General features: G+C 40.9%; 1 protein-coding gene across 3 annotated transcripts in view; it reads right to left on the reverse strand.

Annotated features, from left to right (window-relative positions):
* Positions 1-6,889: 6,889 nt before the first annotated feature.
* Positions 6,890-16,232, reverse strand: part of ACSL4 (acyl-CoA synthetase long chain family member 4) — a 75,818-nt gene continuing 66,475 nt past the window's right edge. For all 3 annotated transcript variants that reach the window (XM_047764006.1, XM_047764005.1, XM_047764004.1), the window contains exons 15-16: positions 15,323-15,480; positions 6,890-9,776 (exon numbers count right to left, since the gene is read on the reverse strand). In XM_047764006.1, coding sequence (XP_047619962.1) covers positions 9,619-9,776; positions 15,323-15,480 — 316 coding nt within the window. In that variant the 3' untranslated portion in view covers positions 6,890-9,618. The remainder of the gene's footprint in view (positions 9,777-15,322; positions 15,481-16,232) is intronic.

Here is a 16,232-nt window from a genome sequence, read left to right on the forward strand (position 1 = left end):
CATTAGGCTCAGACCAGAGGCTCCAAGGAAACCTTCCCAGACAGAAGCCTAAACCTTCCCAGCTGAAGCCTAAAATGATCTCTGTCCTTCCAAATTTCTGCACACTTTTTTGTCTTTTTAGGGCCACACCCGTGGCATATGGAAGTTCCCAGGCTAGGAGTCAAATCGCCGCAGCCACAGCAACACGGGATCCAAGCCATGTCTGAGACCTACACCACAGCTCATGGCAATGCTGGATCCCCAATCCACTTGGCAAGGGCAGGGATTGAACCCGCAACCTCATGATTCCTAGTCGGATTCCTTTCCACTGCACCACAATGGGAACTCACAAATTTCTACATACTTAAGAGTCTTCGGCTCACAGTTCAGCCTCTAATTCACAGCCCCATAGTCTGATATTGTGTGTTGACAACACAAAACCATCTTTTATCTCCACCATGGCACCTAGCAACACCACGCAAGAGAGGACTCAGAAGTACTTCTTAAGTGTCATGTTTCAAGACCAAAGAAATCTTATTGGAACTGAAGAGGGCTTTCAAATAGAAATGGCTTTGCTACCTAAGAAAAGTCCAGCGCCCAAGCCATCTTTTAAAACTTCAGAGAAAGTCCCCAAATTGTAAGAGAATGAAGTCATCCAGCCTTCCTCCTGGAGACAGGATGCTGAATCCCCACAGCTCCGGGGCCAGCTTGGAGTTTTTTCTCTCTGAGCACAACCAAAGGCCAACCAAGATATCCCACAACCCCAGGAGATGGGGTCGAGAGAGATTGTTTATTTCATAAGCAAAAGGGAAGAATTCACAAGCAAAGAGAGCCCAAGGGGCGTCTTACAGAGAAAACAAAGACTCCCGCTGAAATGAAACTGAAGAGTCCACATCCTTTTCTGCACTTGGATTTCCTGAGAAAGGTTCATTCTCTCACCATCGGGAATCCTGATGGTTAATGAAATGCAGATCTGGGTTAGAAATGATGCAACCTCAAGAAAGGCTGGGGATCCGATTTGACACATTTTAACTCATCTCGCCCATTGCTTCCTCAAACAGTTCATGATTCAAAAAGTGACAAGACTGGGAGGCTTCCCGATTTCCCTCTCTGGCCCTGTCCCTCTCCCACTCTCAGGGGGCTGCATTGCTGCTTTCCTATGTGGATGCATACAATTCGCCATCTCAAACTGAACATGGGCATTGGAGGAAACCCACTAAAACTACAGTAAAAAATCTGTTAAGGTGTAAACCCACAAGGACAGGGGAAATAGAAATGACAACAGTAGTATTTTGGAAGTCAGAAGGCCAATGGAAAATTAAATCTTAACAGAATCTTGAGTAGACCAATGGGAAAACCAGAACTGACTGACGCATATTCAGTAGAATGCCCCAAAGCCTCTGAAAATGGCAGTACCAGGTACTTCCTCAAAGTGGAGGTAAAGGGGAAAAAAAGGGAGTTCCCGTCGTGGCGCAGTGGTTAACGAATCCGACTAGGAACCATGAGGTTGCAGGTTCGGTCCCTGCCCTTGCTCAGTGGGTTAAGGATCCGGCGTTGCCGTGAGCTGTGGTGTAGGTTGCAGACGCGGCTTGGATCCTGCATTGCTGTGGCTCTGGCGCAGGCCAGTGGCCACAGCTCCGATTCGACCCCTAGCCTGGGAACCTCCATATGCCGCGGGAGCGGCCCAAGAAATAGCAAAAAAAAAAAAAAAAGACCAAAACAAAAGGGGGGGGGAGGCAAAATAAGAACTGGTGGGAAATTGTTGCTATGGACCACATGTTTGTACCCCTCACAAAATTCATACGTTGAAATCCTAACTCCCAATGTGATAGTATTAGGAGTTGGGGCCTTGGGAGGTACTTAGGTCACAAGGGTGGTGCCATCATGAAAGGGATCAGCGCCCTTTTAAGAAGAGACTCAAGACCTCTGTTCTCTGACTCATGAGGATACAGCAGGTGATAGGCTGTCTATAAACCAGAAAGGGGGCCCTCCCCAAGAACCTGACAAGATTGGCACCCTGATCTTGTACTTCCAACCTCCAGAATTGTGAAAAATAAATGCTTGGAGTTCCCATTGTGGCTCTGTGGAAACAAAACTGATTAGTACCCATGCGGATGTGGGTTCAATCCCCTAACTGCACTCAGTGGGTTAAGGATCTGGCATTGCCATGAGCTGCGGTATAGGTGGCAAACGTGGCTTGGATCTGGCGTTACTGTGGCTGCGGCATAAGCTGGCAGCTGCAGCCCCAATTCAACCCCTAGCCTGAGAATTTCCATATGCTGCAGGTAGAGCCCTAAAAAAAAGAAAGAAAAAATAAAAGAAATGCTTGTTAAGTCACACAGTCTATGGTATTTCTGCATGTAGGCCAAAGACTGAGATGGCTATTTTTTTTTTTTTTTGTCTTTTTGCCATTTCTAGGTCCGCTCCTTCAGCATACGGAGGTTCCCAGGCTAGGGGTTGAATCGGAGCTGTAGCCGCTGGCCTAGGCCACAGCAACAGCAACGCGGGATCCGAGCCGCATCTGCAACCCACACCACAGCTCACGGCAACACTGGATCCCCAACCCACTGAGCAAGGCCAAGGATCGAACCCACAACCTCATGGTTTCTAGTCGGACTCATTAACCACTGAGCCACAATGGGAACTCCTGAGATGGCTATTTTAAAAAATCTACAAATCCACTTGCCTCAATCCTTTCCTCTTGGGTGATAACTGCCTCTCCTCTCACCCCAGCAGATTGAAAGAAGAAAAACTGAGGGGATATTGGGCACAGGACCGGGATACCGTACAGAAAATGGTAATTAGGCAATTGTGTGACTGATAAATATAAAAGCCACCATGTAGCCACCTTCATCTTGTACGTGATCCCCCAGAACACTGGTAGTTCAAAGTTTACCCTCCATACAAAAGATTGGAAGAGACTCTTCAGAGGAATCTGATCAGCCTTAGAAGGAAAATCTAAAACATGGGGTTTACCATAAGGCCCAGCCAAAATCACTTTATAGCAACAGGTTTTTTTTTTTTTTTTCTTGTTTTTGGCCTCACCCATGGCATTCGGAAGTTCTTGAGCCAGTGACTGAACCCAAGCCAGAGCAGTGACAAGGCTGGATCCTCAACTCACTGTGCCACCAGGTAATTCCTAGCAAAGAATTTTTTTTTTGTCTTTTTGCCTTTTTCTAGGGCTGCTCCCGAGGCACATGGAGGTTCCCAGGCTAGGGGTCGAATCGGAGCTGTAGTCGCCAGCCTATGCCTGAGCCACAGCATCACGGGATCCGAACGTCTGCAACCTACACCACAGCTCACGGCAATGTCAGATCCTTAACCCACTGAGCAAGGCCAGGGATTGAACCCACAACTTCATGGCTCCTAGTCGGATTCATTAACCACTGAGCCACAACGGGAGCTCCTCCTAGCAAAGAACTTTTAACAAGCTCCACCCACATTTTTAAACCTTCCGGTCAGCTTTCTAATACTTTCTTCTGAAATGAGGAGGCAAGGATTACTTTGAAGACTAGAGATAAAAGCAAGGAGAAAAAAAGCAAATTGGGGTAAATTGGTTCTGTAAAGAAAGCTTTAAAAAACTTGAGGAAGTTCCCGTTGCAGCGCAGTGGTTAACGATTCCGACTAGGAACCATGAGGTTGCGGGTTCGGTCCCTGCCCTTGCTCAGTGGGTTGGGGATCCGGCGTTGCCGTAAGTGGTGGTGTAGGTTGCAAACGCGGCTCGGATCCCACGTTGCTGTGGCTCTGGCATAGGGGGGTGGCTACAGCTCCAATTGGACCCCTAGCCTGGGAACCTCCATATGCCCAGGGAGCGGCCCAAGACAAAAAAATAAATAAATAAAAAACTTGAAAACTACCATTAAACAAGAACATAAAGCTGCAAAAAAAAAAAAAAAAAGGAACACATAGAAGACAAAAAAATCCCAGCTCAGAATTCCCGTTGTGGTGAATTGGAAAGGAATCTGACTAGGATCCATGAGAATGCAGGTTCAATTCCTGGCCTCACTCAGTGAGTTAAGGATCCGGCATTACTGTGAGCTGTGGTGTAGGTCACAGATGAGGCTTGGATTGGAGTTGCTGTGGCTGTGGTTTAGACTGGCAGCTACAGTTCCAATTCAACCCCTAGCCTGGGAACTTCCATATGCCATGGATGTGGCCCTGAAAAAAGCAAAACCAAGCAAGCAAGCAAGCAAGAGACATGGGATATAGGAAATAGGGGATCCAACATCTGATAAAGGCGAAGGGAACTCTCAGGATGATAGTGAAGGTAGATCCGAATGGCCCTGCAGCAGGTAAAGCAGAGTGAATGATCTAGAGACTGAAGGAGGTCAGAAGGCTCTGGGAGAGATTTCTTCCAGAAGATGAAATTGTTAGAATTCTTGTTATCTGCAAATCTTGCTATTCGATATGAACAAATTGGTGGAGAGCCTGGGGCTGAATTCTTAATGACAAGGACATAAAAAAGTAAACAAATGTAAGAGAGACTATTATAGTGCCATGGGGTTAAAAGTGCAGGAACAGAAATTCAGTCACAGGTTTCCTATTACACACTTCAGCTCTGAATAGCATAGTTCTCATAATTTAAACCCTTAGCGACTTTACGCATCTATACGGGGAGGATGGGAAGTGTGCCTCTGTATAGTGAGAGATCAATAAATAATGACAAAGCCGAGAAGTGGCAATACAAACCCATTATTTAGATCCAAGACCGTTCGTTAAGTTGAAACTGGTTGCCTCTGAGGCAGAGGAGGTGAGAGGATGAGGGCACGAGATAGCTTTCTTTCTTGTGTGTGTGTGTGTGTGTGTGTGTGTGTGTGTGTGTGTGTTTGTGTGTGTGTCTTTTTGTCTTTTTTTTTTTTTTTTTGCCTTTTCTTGAGCCACTCCCACGGCACATGGAGGTTCCCAGGCTAGGAGTCCAATCGGAGCTGTAGCCACCGGCCTACGCCAGAGCCACAGCAACGTGGGATCCGAGCTGCGTCTGCAACCTACACCACAGCTCATGGCAACGCCAGATCCCCAACCCACTGAGCAAGGGCAGGGATCGAACCTGAAACCTCGTCGTTCCTAGTCAGATTCATTAACCACTGAGCCACGACGGGAATTCCGAGGGATAGCTTTCTTTCATGGACTTCACAGGACAGTGGACTTGCAATCTGTGCTCGCCACACTGTAGCTTGCACACTATCTAGAGGCATGCTGGCCAACATGGAAATGAAATTAAACGTTGAATTCTTCAGTCACATTAACCACATCTCAAATGCTCAATGGCCACACGTGACTAATGGTAGTGTAATGGATACTGAACATTTCCAACAGTTCCATTGGACAGCACTATTTTGCAGGGTCATACAATCAATTAAGAGGGTCACGATCAGCATTTAAATAAATGAAAGTCAGTGCACATCTCATTAGTACGGTTCTTTCACATAAATACTGTCATAAAATATTATTTTATACACACACAAGCACGCATGTGATCGTGGATCACAGCAAAAAAAAAAAAACTGAAAGCACTGCTTTAAATTACGTGTGCACAACTCTGATTTTTAAAGCATGAGGGTGACAGAAACTCCTTGAAACCTAGTAGAATCCTCACTTCTTGTGATGGCATCATCCACAGCTTCATACTCGTATAGGAAACTTGGGACCTAGGGCATCATTAAAAAACTAACAAAAATCACCTTGGGACAACAAGATCGCAGTATGAAAGCTAGATGTGCTGGACCTTAGGGACAATTACACTCCCTATTTCTTCTGGCAATCATCTTTCCCTTTTTACAAAGAGCATCTTTTTCTGAACTCCAGTCTTTCCCTTTTTTCTTTCTTCCTCCATTCCTCCCTTCCTTCCTTCTTCCTTTCTCTCGTTCTATACAGGAAGAAGAAACTAAGAAGGTATTCCGAGATTTGTCCATGGCTACAAAACTAGTGACAGAATGAGCCCAGGTCTCCTCACCTGTAAATCTAGAGCTCCTCCTACAAAGTCTTCAGCGGCAAGCAATCCTTTAAGGCCCCAAGTGTGCTAGGCAATACACTCGACAACTTGACTGATAATGTTGCCTGGATACAATAATGATAACAGCTAACATAGGCTGACTATGTTTTAAACACTTTACATGGATTAACTCATTTTTACCCTCGCAACCATCCTATGAAGTAGATTCTATCATCAAGCAACCTCATTTTTTCAGGAAGAAGAAATGCAGCGGAAGGATGTTAATGAATTTGCCCAAAGTCAAACAGCTAGTGAGTGGCAGAGCCAGGAAACAGATTGAGGCAGTGGTTCCAGAGCTCTGACATACTTTTAATTTTTTTTTTTTTGTCTTTTTGCCTTATTCTAGGGCTGCTCCCGCGGCATATGGAGGTTCCCAGGCTAGGGAATCGGAGCTGTAGCCACTGGCCTACACCAGAGCCACAGAAACATGGGATCCGAGCCGCGTCTGCAACCTACACCACAGCTCACGGCAACGCCGGATCCTTAACCCACTGAGCAAGGCCAGGGATTGAACCTGCAACCTCATGGTTCCTACTCAGATTCGTTAACCACTGAGCCACAACAGGGACTCCTCTAACATAATTTTATATACATTAATTTTGCCCTAAAATTTAATTAGCCTAAAGATTAAGAGTTATCATTTATTAGCGGATACTAATGATCCACACAACATGACAATGTTTTGTCCTACAATATCAGTGCTACGAAGAGGTGTTACTCTATTATACTGTCTGAAAAGTGGTAGCTTTGGGTTCAGATCTCCAAACTAATGGATGTGATTTATACAAACCAGCTTAACTGCTTAATGCAATTTTATAAACCTAGAGATGGCAACTTTTGGAATATGGGTTAAAAGTTTGGCTAATGTTCTTCAAACTTGTAGATTTTATCTCGGCGCATAATTAAGCACAAATTGACTTGATAACATGGGTGGATTTATTTCTTAAGATTTGAGTGCAAACTTAAAAACCGTAACAAACAAAGCTCTTCATCAAGAATAAACACAAAAATCTAAGTAACAATCCTGCAATCGTGCATTTTAACAGAAAGTACAAATATGAATATACTCTAAATTTGCAACTACATTTGAAAATTAAAATATTTCTCTCCAAATCCCAAATACTACACAATCCTTTATCTGTTCTCATCTTGTTATTCCAGAAGCATTTGCCACATGCTATCAGGAAAATATAGGCAAGGATTATCAATCAGTCTATATGACCAAAGAAATATTATTCCCTTAACTTCTGACTTTTTGCACCATTCATCTGTATCTCAGCTCCAAGATGTAATACAATTATACCTCCACTCCAGAAAAAAAAAGAATCAGTACAAATATCAAGGAGGCAAGATACTTCCATGTAATTAAAGCAAAAATCACAAGTGTCTGACTTAGAAATGTACGTAATTGTAGGAAATTTTTAAAGTACAACTTTATTGGATGGCCAACATGTAATAATAACAGTTGAACAATTTCAACAGGTATAAAAATGTAGGATCAAAATCTTTAGGCTCAAATACTTGAAAAGTCACTATGAATATGGAAAGATCTGTTTACATAAACATGTATATTTTGTGATGAAAAATCAGGGGGTAGTGGCATCTCCCTGGTCCCTTAACAATATTTGGATTTTCGCAAAGAATTAGCAGCACCCAACCTTAAGTGTTAATTACGTGTTTCTAAAGGACCTAAACGACAGATTAGTTGGCAGTGTTCTAGCTTCTGGGAGATGGGAGTGGGTGGGGGTGCAAATATCTGAGTATACATGCACTCACACATTGAAAATCACCATTCCAAAAGGAGGGGAAGATCACATATTGAAAAAGTCTAAGGGCACATCCTTAGAGGATCAACAGCGGGCCAGGAACAGCAGAAGCTGAATAGTAGTCTACTTGATAAGAACAGTTTTTTACTCTTCGAAGGCAAGTTGGGAAGAATGAGAACACTCACATACACACAACTTCAGGGAGACCTTGCTTCAAAGTGTACACTGTGAAACACTGAACATTCTTTACAAAAACCTTCATTCTTGCTTATAATAACACCAGCTGATTTTTCCTGTTTACCACCATATACATAACATTTAAATATTTTCTTTATAAATACTCTAGAGCAAAAAGAATGTGTTTTGTTGCAGTGGTGGCCCACATCTGTACAAAGCAATGGAAGCAACATATATATATAGGTGTGTATGTATATATAGGCATATACACACACACACACAATGATTAAGAAAAAAGTGCAAAGAATAACAGTATTAAGAATTTTTTTTACAGTAACTATAGTTCAAGTGTGACTATCTAGCAGGGATACATCATCCCAGATTTTAATTAAAGATTCAAGAAGAAGCCCGCACACCAAGTTGCTGCACAGATATCAGTCCCTTATTGAGTAATTTCCCTTCTCCCAAACCCAGCATTTCCAGTTTCTAAGCTCTTCTCACAAACAAGAAAAAAAAAAAAGTGGTAACAGTATGTTCTTCCCTTTAACTTCCCCAAACTCATCCAAGTTAATTAATCGTTCATCAGTTCAAACAAAATATTGGGAAAGTCATTCGTCATAACCCGTTTTGCTAAAATTAAAGCAAGGTGAAATGCTTTCTGAAATACAAATTATTGATCAAGAATCAAATCAGCAACAGCGAACAGATCTTAAATTCATGTGTGATTTAATACTCTTTAAAAATCAATCCCTGTTATCAAAGATAAATTCAAAGTCTAAATCCTTTCCCAGGTTCAGTGCTGTGCCAGGGTGGGAATTCTAAATATTTAGGATTTCGCCACCTTTTCTAACAGAGAAAATGTTTCCTGTTAAAATTTGGTTAACTTTCTATCATTTTAACTCTTGGTTTCAGTCTTATTTTCAATAATCATAGAAAGGCTATTTTCAGCATTTTTTTAAGATATACTTTTAAGTCATTCAAATAATTACAGTTACTGATTTTAGATTTCCAAGTTTCAAAAAAGCAGTTCAATTCCCCTTTAAATATATTACTAGATATTTTTTTGGTGCGTTTATATTGTTTTATTCTTACTCCAGGCACTGTAATTTTTCACAATATTATAGTGATTCTATGTCTAACCTACACAACAATTATGAATCCTAAAATGGTTTCCAAAGTACTATTTGATTCTGTATATTATAAGTACGATTCAAAATAATTGGTTGGAAGAGATTTTTAAAGCCCTGCAGCACTTCTGCTTTGAGTAGTGTTAATACAATTTTTTGTCATGCTTAATATTTAAGCATCTTCTGAACTAGGAAGACAATAGATATTGCAAGTTGCAAATTTCCTCGAGCTACATTCTACTCCAACTCCAAGGTTTTTGTTCAACATTAAATATTTTTCTTTAACAAAACCAATATGTCTTAGGCTAATTTTTTAAAACAGAAATTTTGCTCCAAAACGAATAACACAGCTACAGGGAAATAACTTTTCAATTTCAGCTTCACTAGAACTATGTAAAACTAAGTTAAAGTAGGCTCAATGACTATTTTAATCACTTTTGGTTTTTTTTTTTAAATTATCATATCTTTAGAATGATACACCTTACATTCTAACAGACAGCTCAACAAGGCTTAAAACTCTAGAACCGATAAACCACCAGGCCACCTCCTGCATAACCATAAATAAGAGAGTGGCATTTTATTTGCCCCCATACATTCGCTCAATGTCTTTGAGGTAATGGTTCTTCAGCTCCTTCCTTTTCAGTTTGAAAGCATCAGTGACCAAACCAGTTTCAGGGGTCCAGGGCTCTGGGCTTAAGCGAACCTTGATTGGAATTTCAAATCGCTCCAATTTCACTGAAATGATAAGGGCGGGGAGAGAGAGAGAAAGAGAAAGAGAAGAGGGGGAAGTGTGATGATGGTTGGAAAAATGGGGGAGGTGGGAGAGAGAGAAACAATTAATAAAACATGAATTTTGCAGGATTTACCTAGATGATGCAGGTGTTGAGACAAACTTACTTAATGGTAGGTATGGTTAATTAATGATACCACTACCTGAAAAGAGCATTTCATATGTCTCGAAGTACATGTTAATTATTTCAGTTGGATGGCTCTGGTCTATGCATTTTTCCCCCTAATTTAGATGTAGAGAGAACTTCCTTTTCAGAGTCTTTCTATCTGCTGCTCCTGCTGCCCCAGGATGGCCTTTCCCATTGTGGTTGCATGGTTCACTTCCTTACTTCATCCAGGTGTGTCTGTTCAGATGCCACCTCCTCAGAGAGGACTTCCCTGATAACTCCTAACAAAACAGAAGTCCCTTTGTCTCTCCGGATCCTCTTACACTGGGTTTTCCTCAAAGACTTATCACCACCCCACATATAATACATCTGTCTCACCTACTAGAATGGAAGCGCCATGAAAGCAAGGGCCTTGTTCTATTCACTGCCATCCATAGGCTACATTGAGCCCTCGATAAACACATATGTATTTCATTGTACAGAAAATGAGCCTCTAGACAACTGTTCTTCATAAGCTTTATTTTAATTCAAATAAGAATCAAAAGGGGGGGGTATAAATTTCATACTCAAGTGATAGAAGAATTGATGCAGCACATATTGTATTTGAGTTAGACAATGCACCACATGTTGAAAGAAATGTAAGAAAAATGGTGCAAATAAGAACATGGATGCTAGTGATAATTTTAAATTTAATACATTATATTTCATCAAGTTACTTATTATTACTACAAGGTCATCCTTAAAATTCTGAAGGCCCACTAACGGTAATGCTAATCTATAGATGAGTTTTATTTTCTATGCAATTATTTAAAATAGCAATTTCGAAGCAGCAAACATCTGCATGTTTAAAAACTACTGCTAAACAGTCAAGTAACTTTAGAAACAACTTGGTTTCAGCAATAAGCACAAAGAACTCAAATTCAATGAAGTTTTTTGTTCTCATGCTAGTCTGGGTTTTATGAAAGCTTGGTCAAATTGGTGAGTTTCTCATTAAAATAGGAGAAAAAATAAAGCTGAGTGTGAAAAATAATCTTTCAAATTACTTAGGACCAACTTCCCGAAAGTAATGCCTGAAAAGTTAACAAAGGAATATAAAACTTGTTCAAATTAACCATATTGGGAGTTCCCGTCATGGCTCAGTGGTTAACGAACCTGACTAGTGACCATGAGGTTGTGGGTTTGATCCCCTGGTCTTGCTCAGTGGGTTAAGGATCCGGCGTTGCCATGAGCTGTGGTGTAGGTCGCAGACGCAGCTTGGATCCTGCGTTGCTGTGGCTGTGGTCGGCAGCTACAGCTCCGATTCGACCCCTAGCCTGGGAACCTCCATATGCCCTGGGTGCAGCCCTAAAAGAAAAAAAAGCAAAAAAAAAAAATTAACCATATCTGCTCTAATGATAGATTACAGCCCAGTTATGCAGAGGTACCTGAAATAAGCCCATCTGCTCCTAAGGTCACTTTTGGATTTCAAGGGAACAGTTAAATTCTGTAATATTGATCTGGCTCCAAAACATTTTATTTCATACTACTTTCCCTCCTTACACAGGTCCTATTCCAGAAGCACTGACAACAACGGGATAAAGCAGGCACACAATTGCACATATTTTAAGGTAGCAACAGAGGTTTCATAGTACCATAAGCTAAAGAGAGCAATGGGCAATCCCAGTTTCCTATTAACAGGATAAATTGCCAACAAGTGAAAAAGATTAGGGGGAGACATTGGCATTTTGTCAGAATTAACTAGAACATTGTGAAATGTGACCTGCAGGTGGCAGCAAGTGTCAATTTTTCTAGCCATTGGTAGTTGTCAAATCACCACCCCAAATTGTTTTGTGTTCTTATATTACCTCTACCCTGTACTTACATCTAAAACATGAAGAGGCCTGCTGTGAACAATGTTTGACTTCAGGCAGATTTAACTGAATACAATCAAAATCATTTTATATTTTTTTGCCTAAGCCTCTGAAATTGTAACTTGAAGCAAAAGGTTGGCAAAATAAATCTTTCGTGGCATAGACAAGCCTATGAGTTACATACATTGAGCTCATGATTACTGCTCATTATCCAAATGATGAATTGTTTGATTTCATGCCTCAATCCAAGCACAGGAAAGTTACAGAGGCCTAGCAGGTCCCAGAATTTTATTCTATTTTCCACCTGACTGTGATCCAGCCTAACATTGCCCATTACTGCATTTACACAGTTAAATATGCAATGACAACTTATTCAGGTCACATTCTACCTCATTAGTACGTTCAAATTTGACTTAAATACTTTAAAAAAAAAACCTGTATTTAAATAAAAAAATCAGGATTTGTATCAAAGAAAATTCTGGTAGTCTGGTGACATGAAAAGTGTGATCTTTCGATAATACTAAACTAAACCAACTTTAAGAAAAAAGGAAGGTACTATATTAATACAGTAACTTACTTTTCAGATTATGTTAATAGGCAACTGTTATTTAAAACTTTACAGTGTCCGGAGTTAACTGTAAGAATGTTCCTCTTGGAAATATTTTTTTCAATTTCACCTTGCTAACAACAAATGTTATAAACCATATTTTTTTTAAATCAAAATAGAACCCAAGTACTTCATTTAAAAAACAAGTAATAGGAGTTCCCGTTGTGGCTCAGCGGAAACGAATATGTCTAGGAACCATGAGATTGCGGGTTCGATCCCTGGCCTCGCTCAGTGGGTTGAGGATCCAGTGTTGCCATGAGCTGTGGTGTAGGTCGAAGACGCGGCTCAGATCTGGCATTGCTGTGGCTGTGGTGTAGACCGGTGGCTACAGCTCCAATTTGACCCCTAGCTTGGGAACTCCATATGCTGCAGGTGTGGCCCTAAAAAGACAAAAAATAATAATAATAATAATAGTAGCCTAGTTAGGAGTATAAACTGGTCCAGTTTTCCTGGGAGGAGAGGAAGTTATTTGGCCACATAAGGGAAAAAGAGCCTTTAAAATATATATTCTCTTTGATTCACAGATTCCATTTCTAAGGATCCATACTAAGAAAATAATGAATATACAAGACAGATATTCTATTTGTTTACAGTGGATGGAAAAACTCTAACAAGGACTTAAGTGGATATCCCTATGCTAGAACACTATTTAGCTATTAAAAATGGTAATATGATTCTTTTTCCCTTCTTCTTTTTAGAGCCACACCTGTGGCATATGGAAGTTCCCAGGGAAGGGGTCCAATCCGAGCTATAGCTGCCGGCCTACACCACAGCCATGGCAACGCCAGATCTGAGGAGCTGCGTCTTGTGACCTACACCACAGCTGATGGCAACACCAGATCCTTAACCCACTGAGCAAGGCCGGGGATCAAACCTACATCCTCATGGATACTAGTCAGATTCTTAGCCTGCTAAGCCACAATGGGAACTCCTGGTAATGCAATTCTATATCTTACTGACTTAGAAAACAGTCAATGACGTTGATAGGTTAAATATATAAACCAGAATGTAATGTCACTACCGAAAGGTAACTACCATCTAGTGATTTTTTTTTACTTCCTCTTTTATGTTTTCTGTATTGTCCAGTATTTTACAACAAATATAGGTGACCAATAATCAGAAAGATGATATTTTCACTTTTTAGGAAGGAAGGCAACAGGTTATAACTGAGTTCATAGCTTTCAGTTAAATAGGAAGAGTACAGGGTTTACCTGCGCTCCCATGGAAAATAAGCAGTTCAAAATAATTTTTAAATTAAAAAGGTATTAACCACAAAGGAAAAAAAAAAAATTGAAACGAGACAGAGAGGACGCTGGATGAGAGGCTCAACAAAATCTTAGAAGACCAAAAGCAAATGGACTAGCAGCGGCTGACTGAGAGCCAAGGGAGCTCTACGAGCTAAGTGCCAACATTGAGGGACGCCAACAAGAGGCAAACGACCTCCCAGGCCCACAGAGGAAGCTGAGGGGTAGAGGACAGAGAGGAGGGGCCCGGTGAAAACAGGAGGACTGGCCCCCACGGTTCAGAGGACGGTCCTCTCTCATCCTGCTCTTCCCTAACCAGGCTAGAGATCGGTAGGACAGCTTGGAAAAACGGAACTAGAGAGACCCTGGACTCAAGGACACCAGGTACAACAGAGGAAGTGGGGGGTGGCTATCAGAATACCTGTAGTCAGGCTAACAGCCCCCAGATAAGAGACTGGAGAAGGCTTCTTTGGAGAAATGGAAGGACCCAGGACAATTACATTTGAATAGCTTTTCAGTGAAGCCCACTAAGCTTTCCAAACAGCTTTTTAGGACCTCGGTCTCAAATATGAATGGACAAAAAAGGATCAGCAGATCTGTGAGAGGCTATGACCAAAAAGCAAGCAGAAAGTGAAACTTGGAGGAAAGCGAGACAATAACAGGAGAAGAAAACTTCATAAAAGGAATCCCTTTGACAACTTCAGAGGAGGACCACACCCATGAAAGAGCAACAGCATGCTGTTAAAAGGACACTGGAAAAAAAAAGAAAAATACTGATATTGCCAACTACAAATTCCAGAGACAGAAGCAATGATAGAGTTGAGGAATCTGCCAGGACACAAAACAAAAAGAACAAGATAAAACACAAAAGCAAAAAGATAACAAAATCAGAGGAGGAAAGCAGAAGGTCAACAGCCATATAAAAATAGTCCAGGTAAAAACATGAACATAAAACTCGGAGGGGAAACGCTATGAAAGAAAAGCAAACACAAAATGGCAAATGGATATTTCCCAGAACTGAAGGGCAGAAATCTCTAGATTGATAGGGCCCACATCAAGTAAGTTATACCCAAAGGTAAATGGTAAAAGATTTACACCAGGACACATCCTTATGAACTATCAGAACAAAGATGGAACATTCCAAATACAGGCTAGGTGACTACCTGGCAGGGATGCTGTGACAGGTAATAAAGAACTAGTTAGGTTATTCTACTATATAACATTTAAAGATCCTTCCAACAGGGACATTCATTATATATATTTAAGAGGCAGTTTTTTTAAAAACCTCTGTTTTTGTTTTTCGGGATTTTTTTTTTTTTTTTTTTTTTTTTTGCTTTTTAGGACTGTACCCACAGCATATGGCACTTCCCAGGCCAGGGGTCAAATCGAGATGCAGCTGTCAGCCTATGCCACAGCCACAGCAACGCCGAATCCAAGCTGCATCTGCAACCCTACACCACAGCTCACGGCAACACCAGATCCTTAATCCACCGAGGGAGGCCAGGGATCGAAGCCACACCCTCATGGGATACTAGTCTGGTTCCTTACCGCTGAGCCCCAACAGGAACTCCTAAAAACCTGTATTTTATAATTAAAACAAAACAAATAGACATATTGAAGGGCCTAATGTGCAGGATATCATTAAATGACTTTTAGGGACTTCAATGGACAGCAATTTACTTACTGGTATTTGCAGCTTCTCTAATCTCTTTCAGTATTTCAGCTTCCATGGCAGGGTTATTGCAGATATCAACCCAAGTTCCTTCCACCCCTTTCTGTTGGGCCAAAAGTGTCAACCTTTGCTGATTAGGAACCACAAAGCTTATCACATAGGACTGGTCACTAAAAAATTAGAAAGTAAGACAAAATAGAAATTAAAACATTAAGAGCAATTATATGAAAATTATTCAATGAAATAGTACACATAACTCTAAATATATATATATATTTCTCTTATTTGTTAGACCTTCACAAAGAAGTAATAAAGTCCATAGTACTGCCATAGAGATAGACATATACTATACACAGGCCAGTGGGATAGAGAGTCCAGAATAAACCCTTGCTTGCAGATACGGTTAAATGATCTTCAACAAGGGTGCCACGACCACTCAGTGGGAAAAGGAAAGTCTTTTCAACAAACTGTGTTGAGAGAACTGGATATCCACATACAAAGGAATGAAGTTGGACTCTTAACTTATAGCACATACCCGAATGATCTCAAAATAGATCAAAGCCCTAAACATGTAAGAGCTAAAATTATAAAACACCAAGAAGAAAACATAGGGGAAAAGATTCATGACACTGGATTTGGCAATGCTGTCTTAGATTTGACCCCAAAAATGCAGGCCACAAAAGAAAAAAATAGATGAAGAGTACGACAAAAATAAAATCTTTTCTGTGTATCAAAAGACACAACAGAGTGTAAAAAGGCAATCCCTGGAACTGGACAAAATATTTGCGAGTCATATGTGTGATAAGGGGTTAATATGGAGAATGTATAAAGAACTCCTACAACTCAATAACACCACCACCACCAACAAAATAACCCCATTAAAAAATGGGCAAAGGCCTGAAACCACAAGATTCCTAGAAGA

Source organism: Phacochoerus africanus, chromosome X (assembly GCF_016906955.1).
Source record: "Phacochoerus africanus isolate WHEZ1 chromosome X, ROS_Pafr_v1, whole genome shotgun sequence".
Taxonomy (NCBI): domain Eukaryota; kingdom Metazoa; phylum Chordata; class Mammalia; order Artiodactyla; family Suidae; genus Phacochoerus; species Phacochoerus africanus.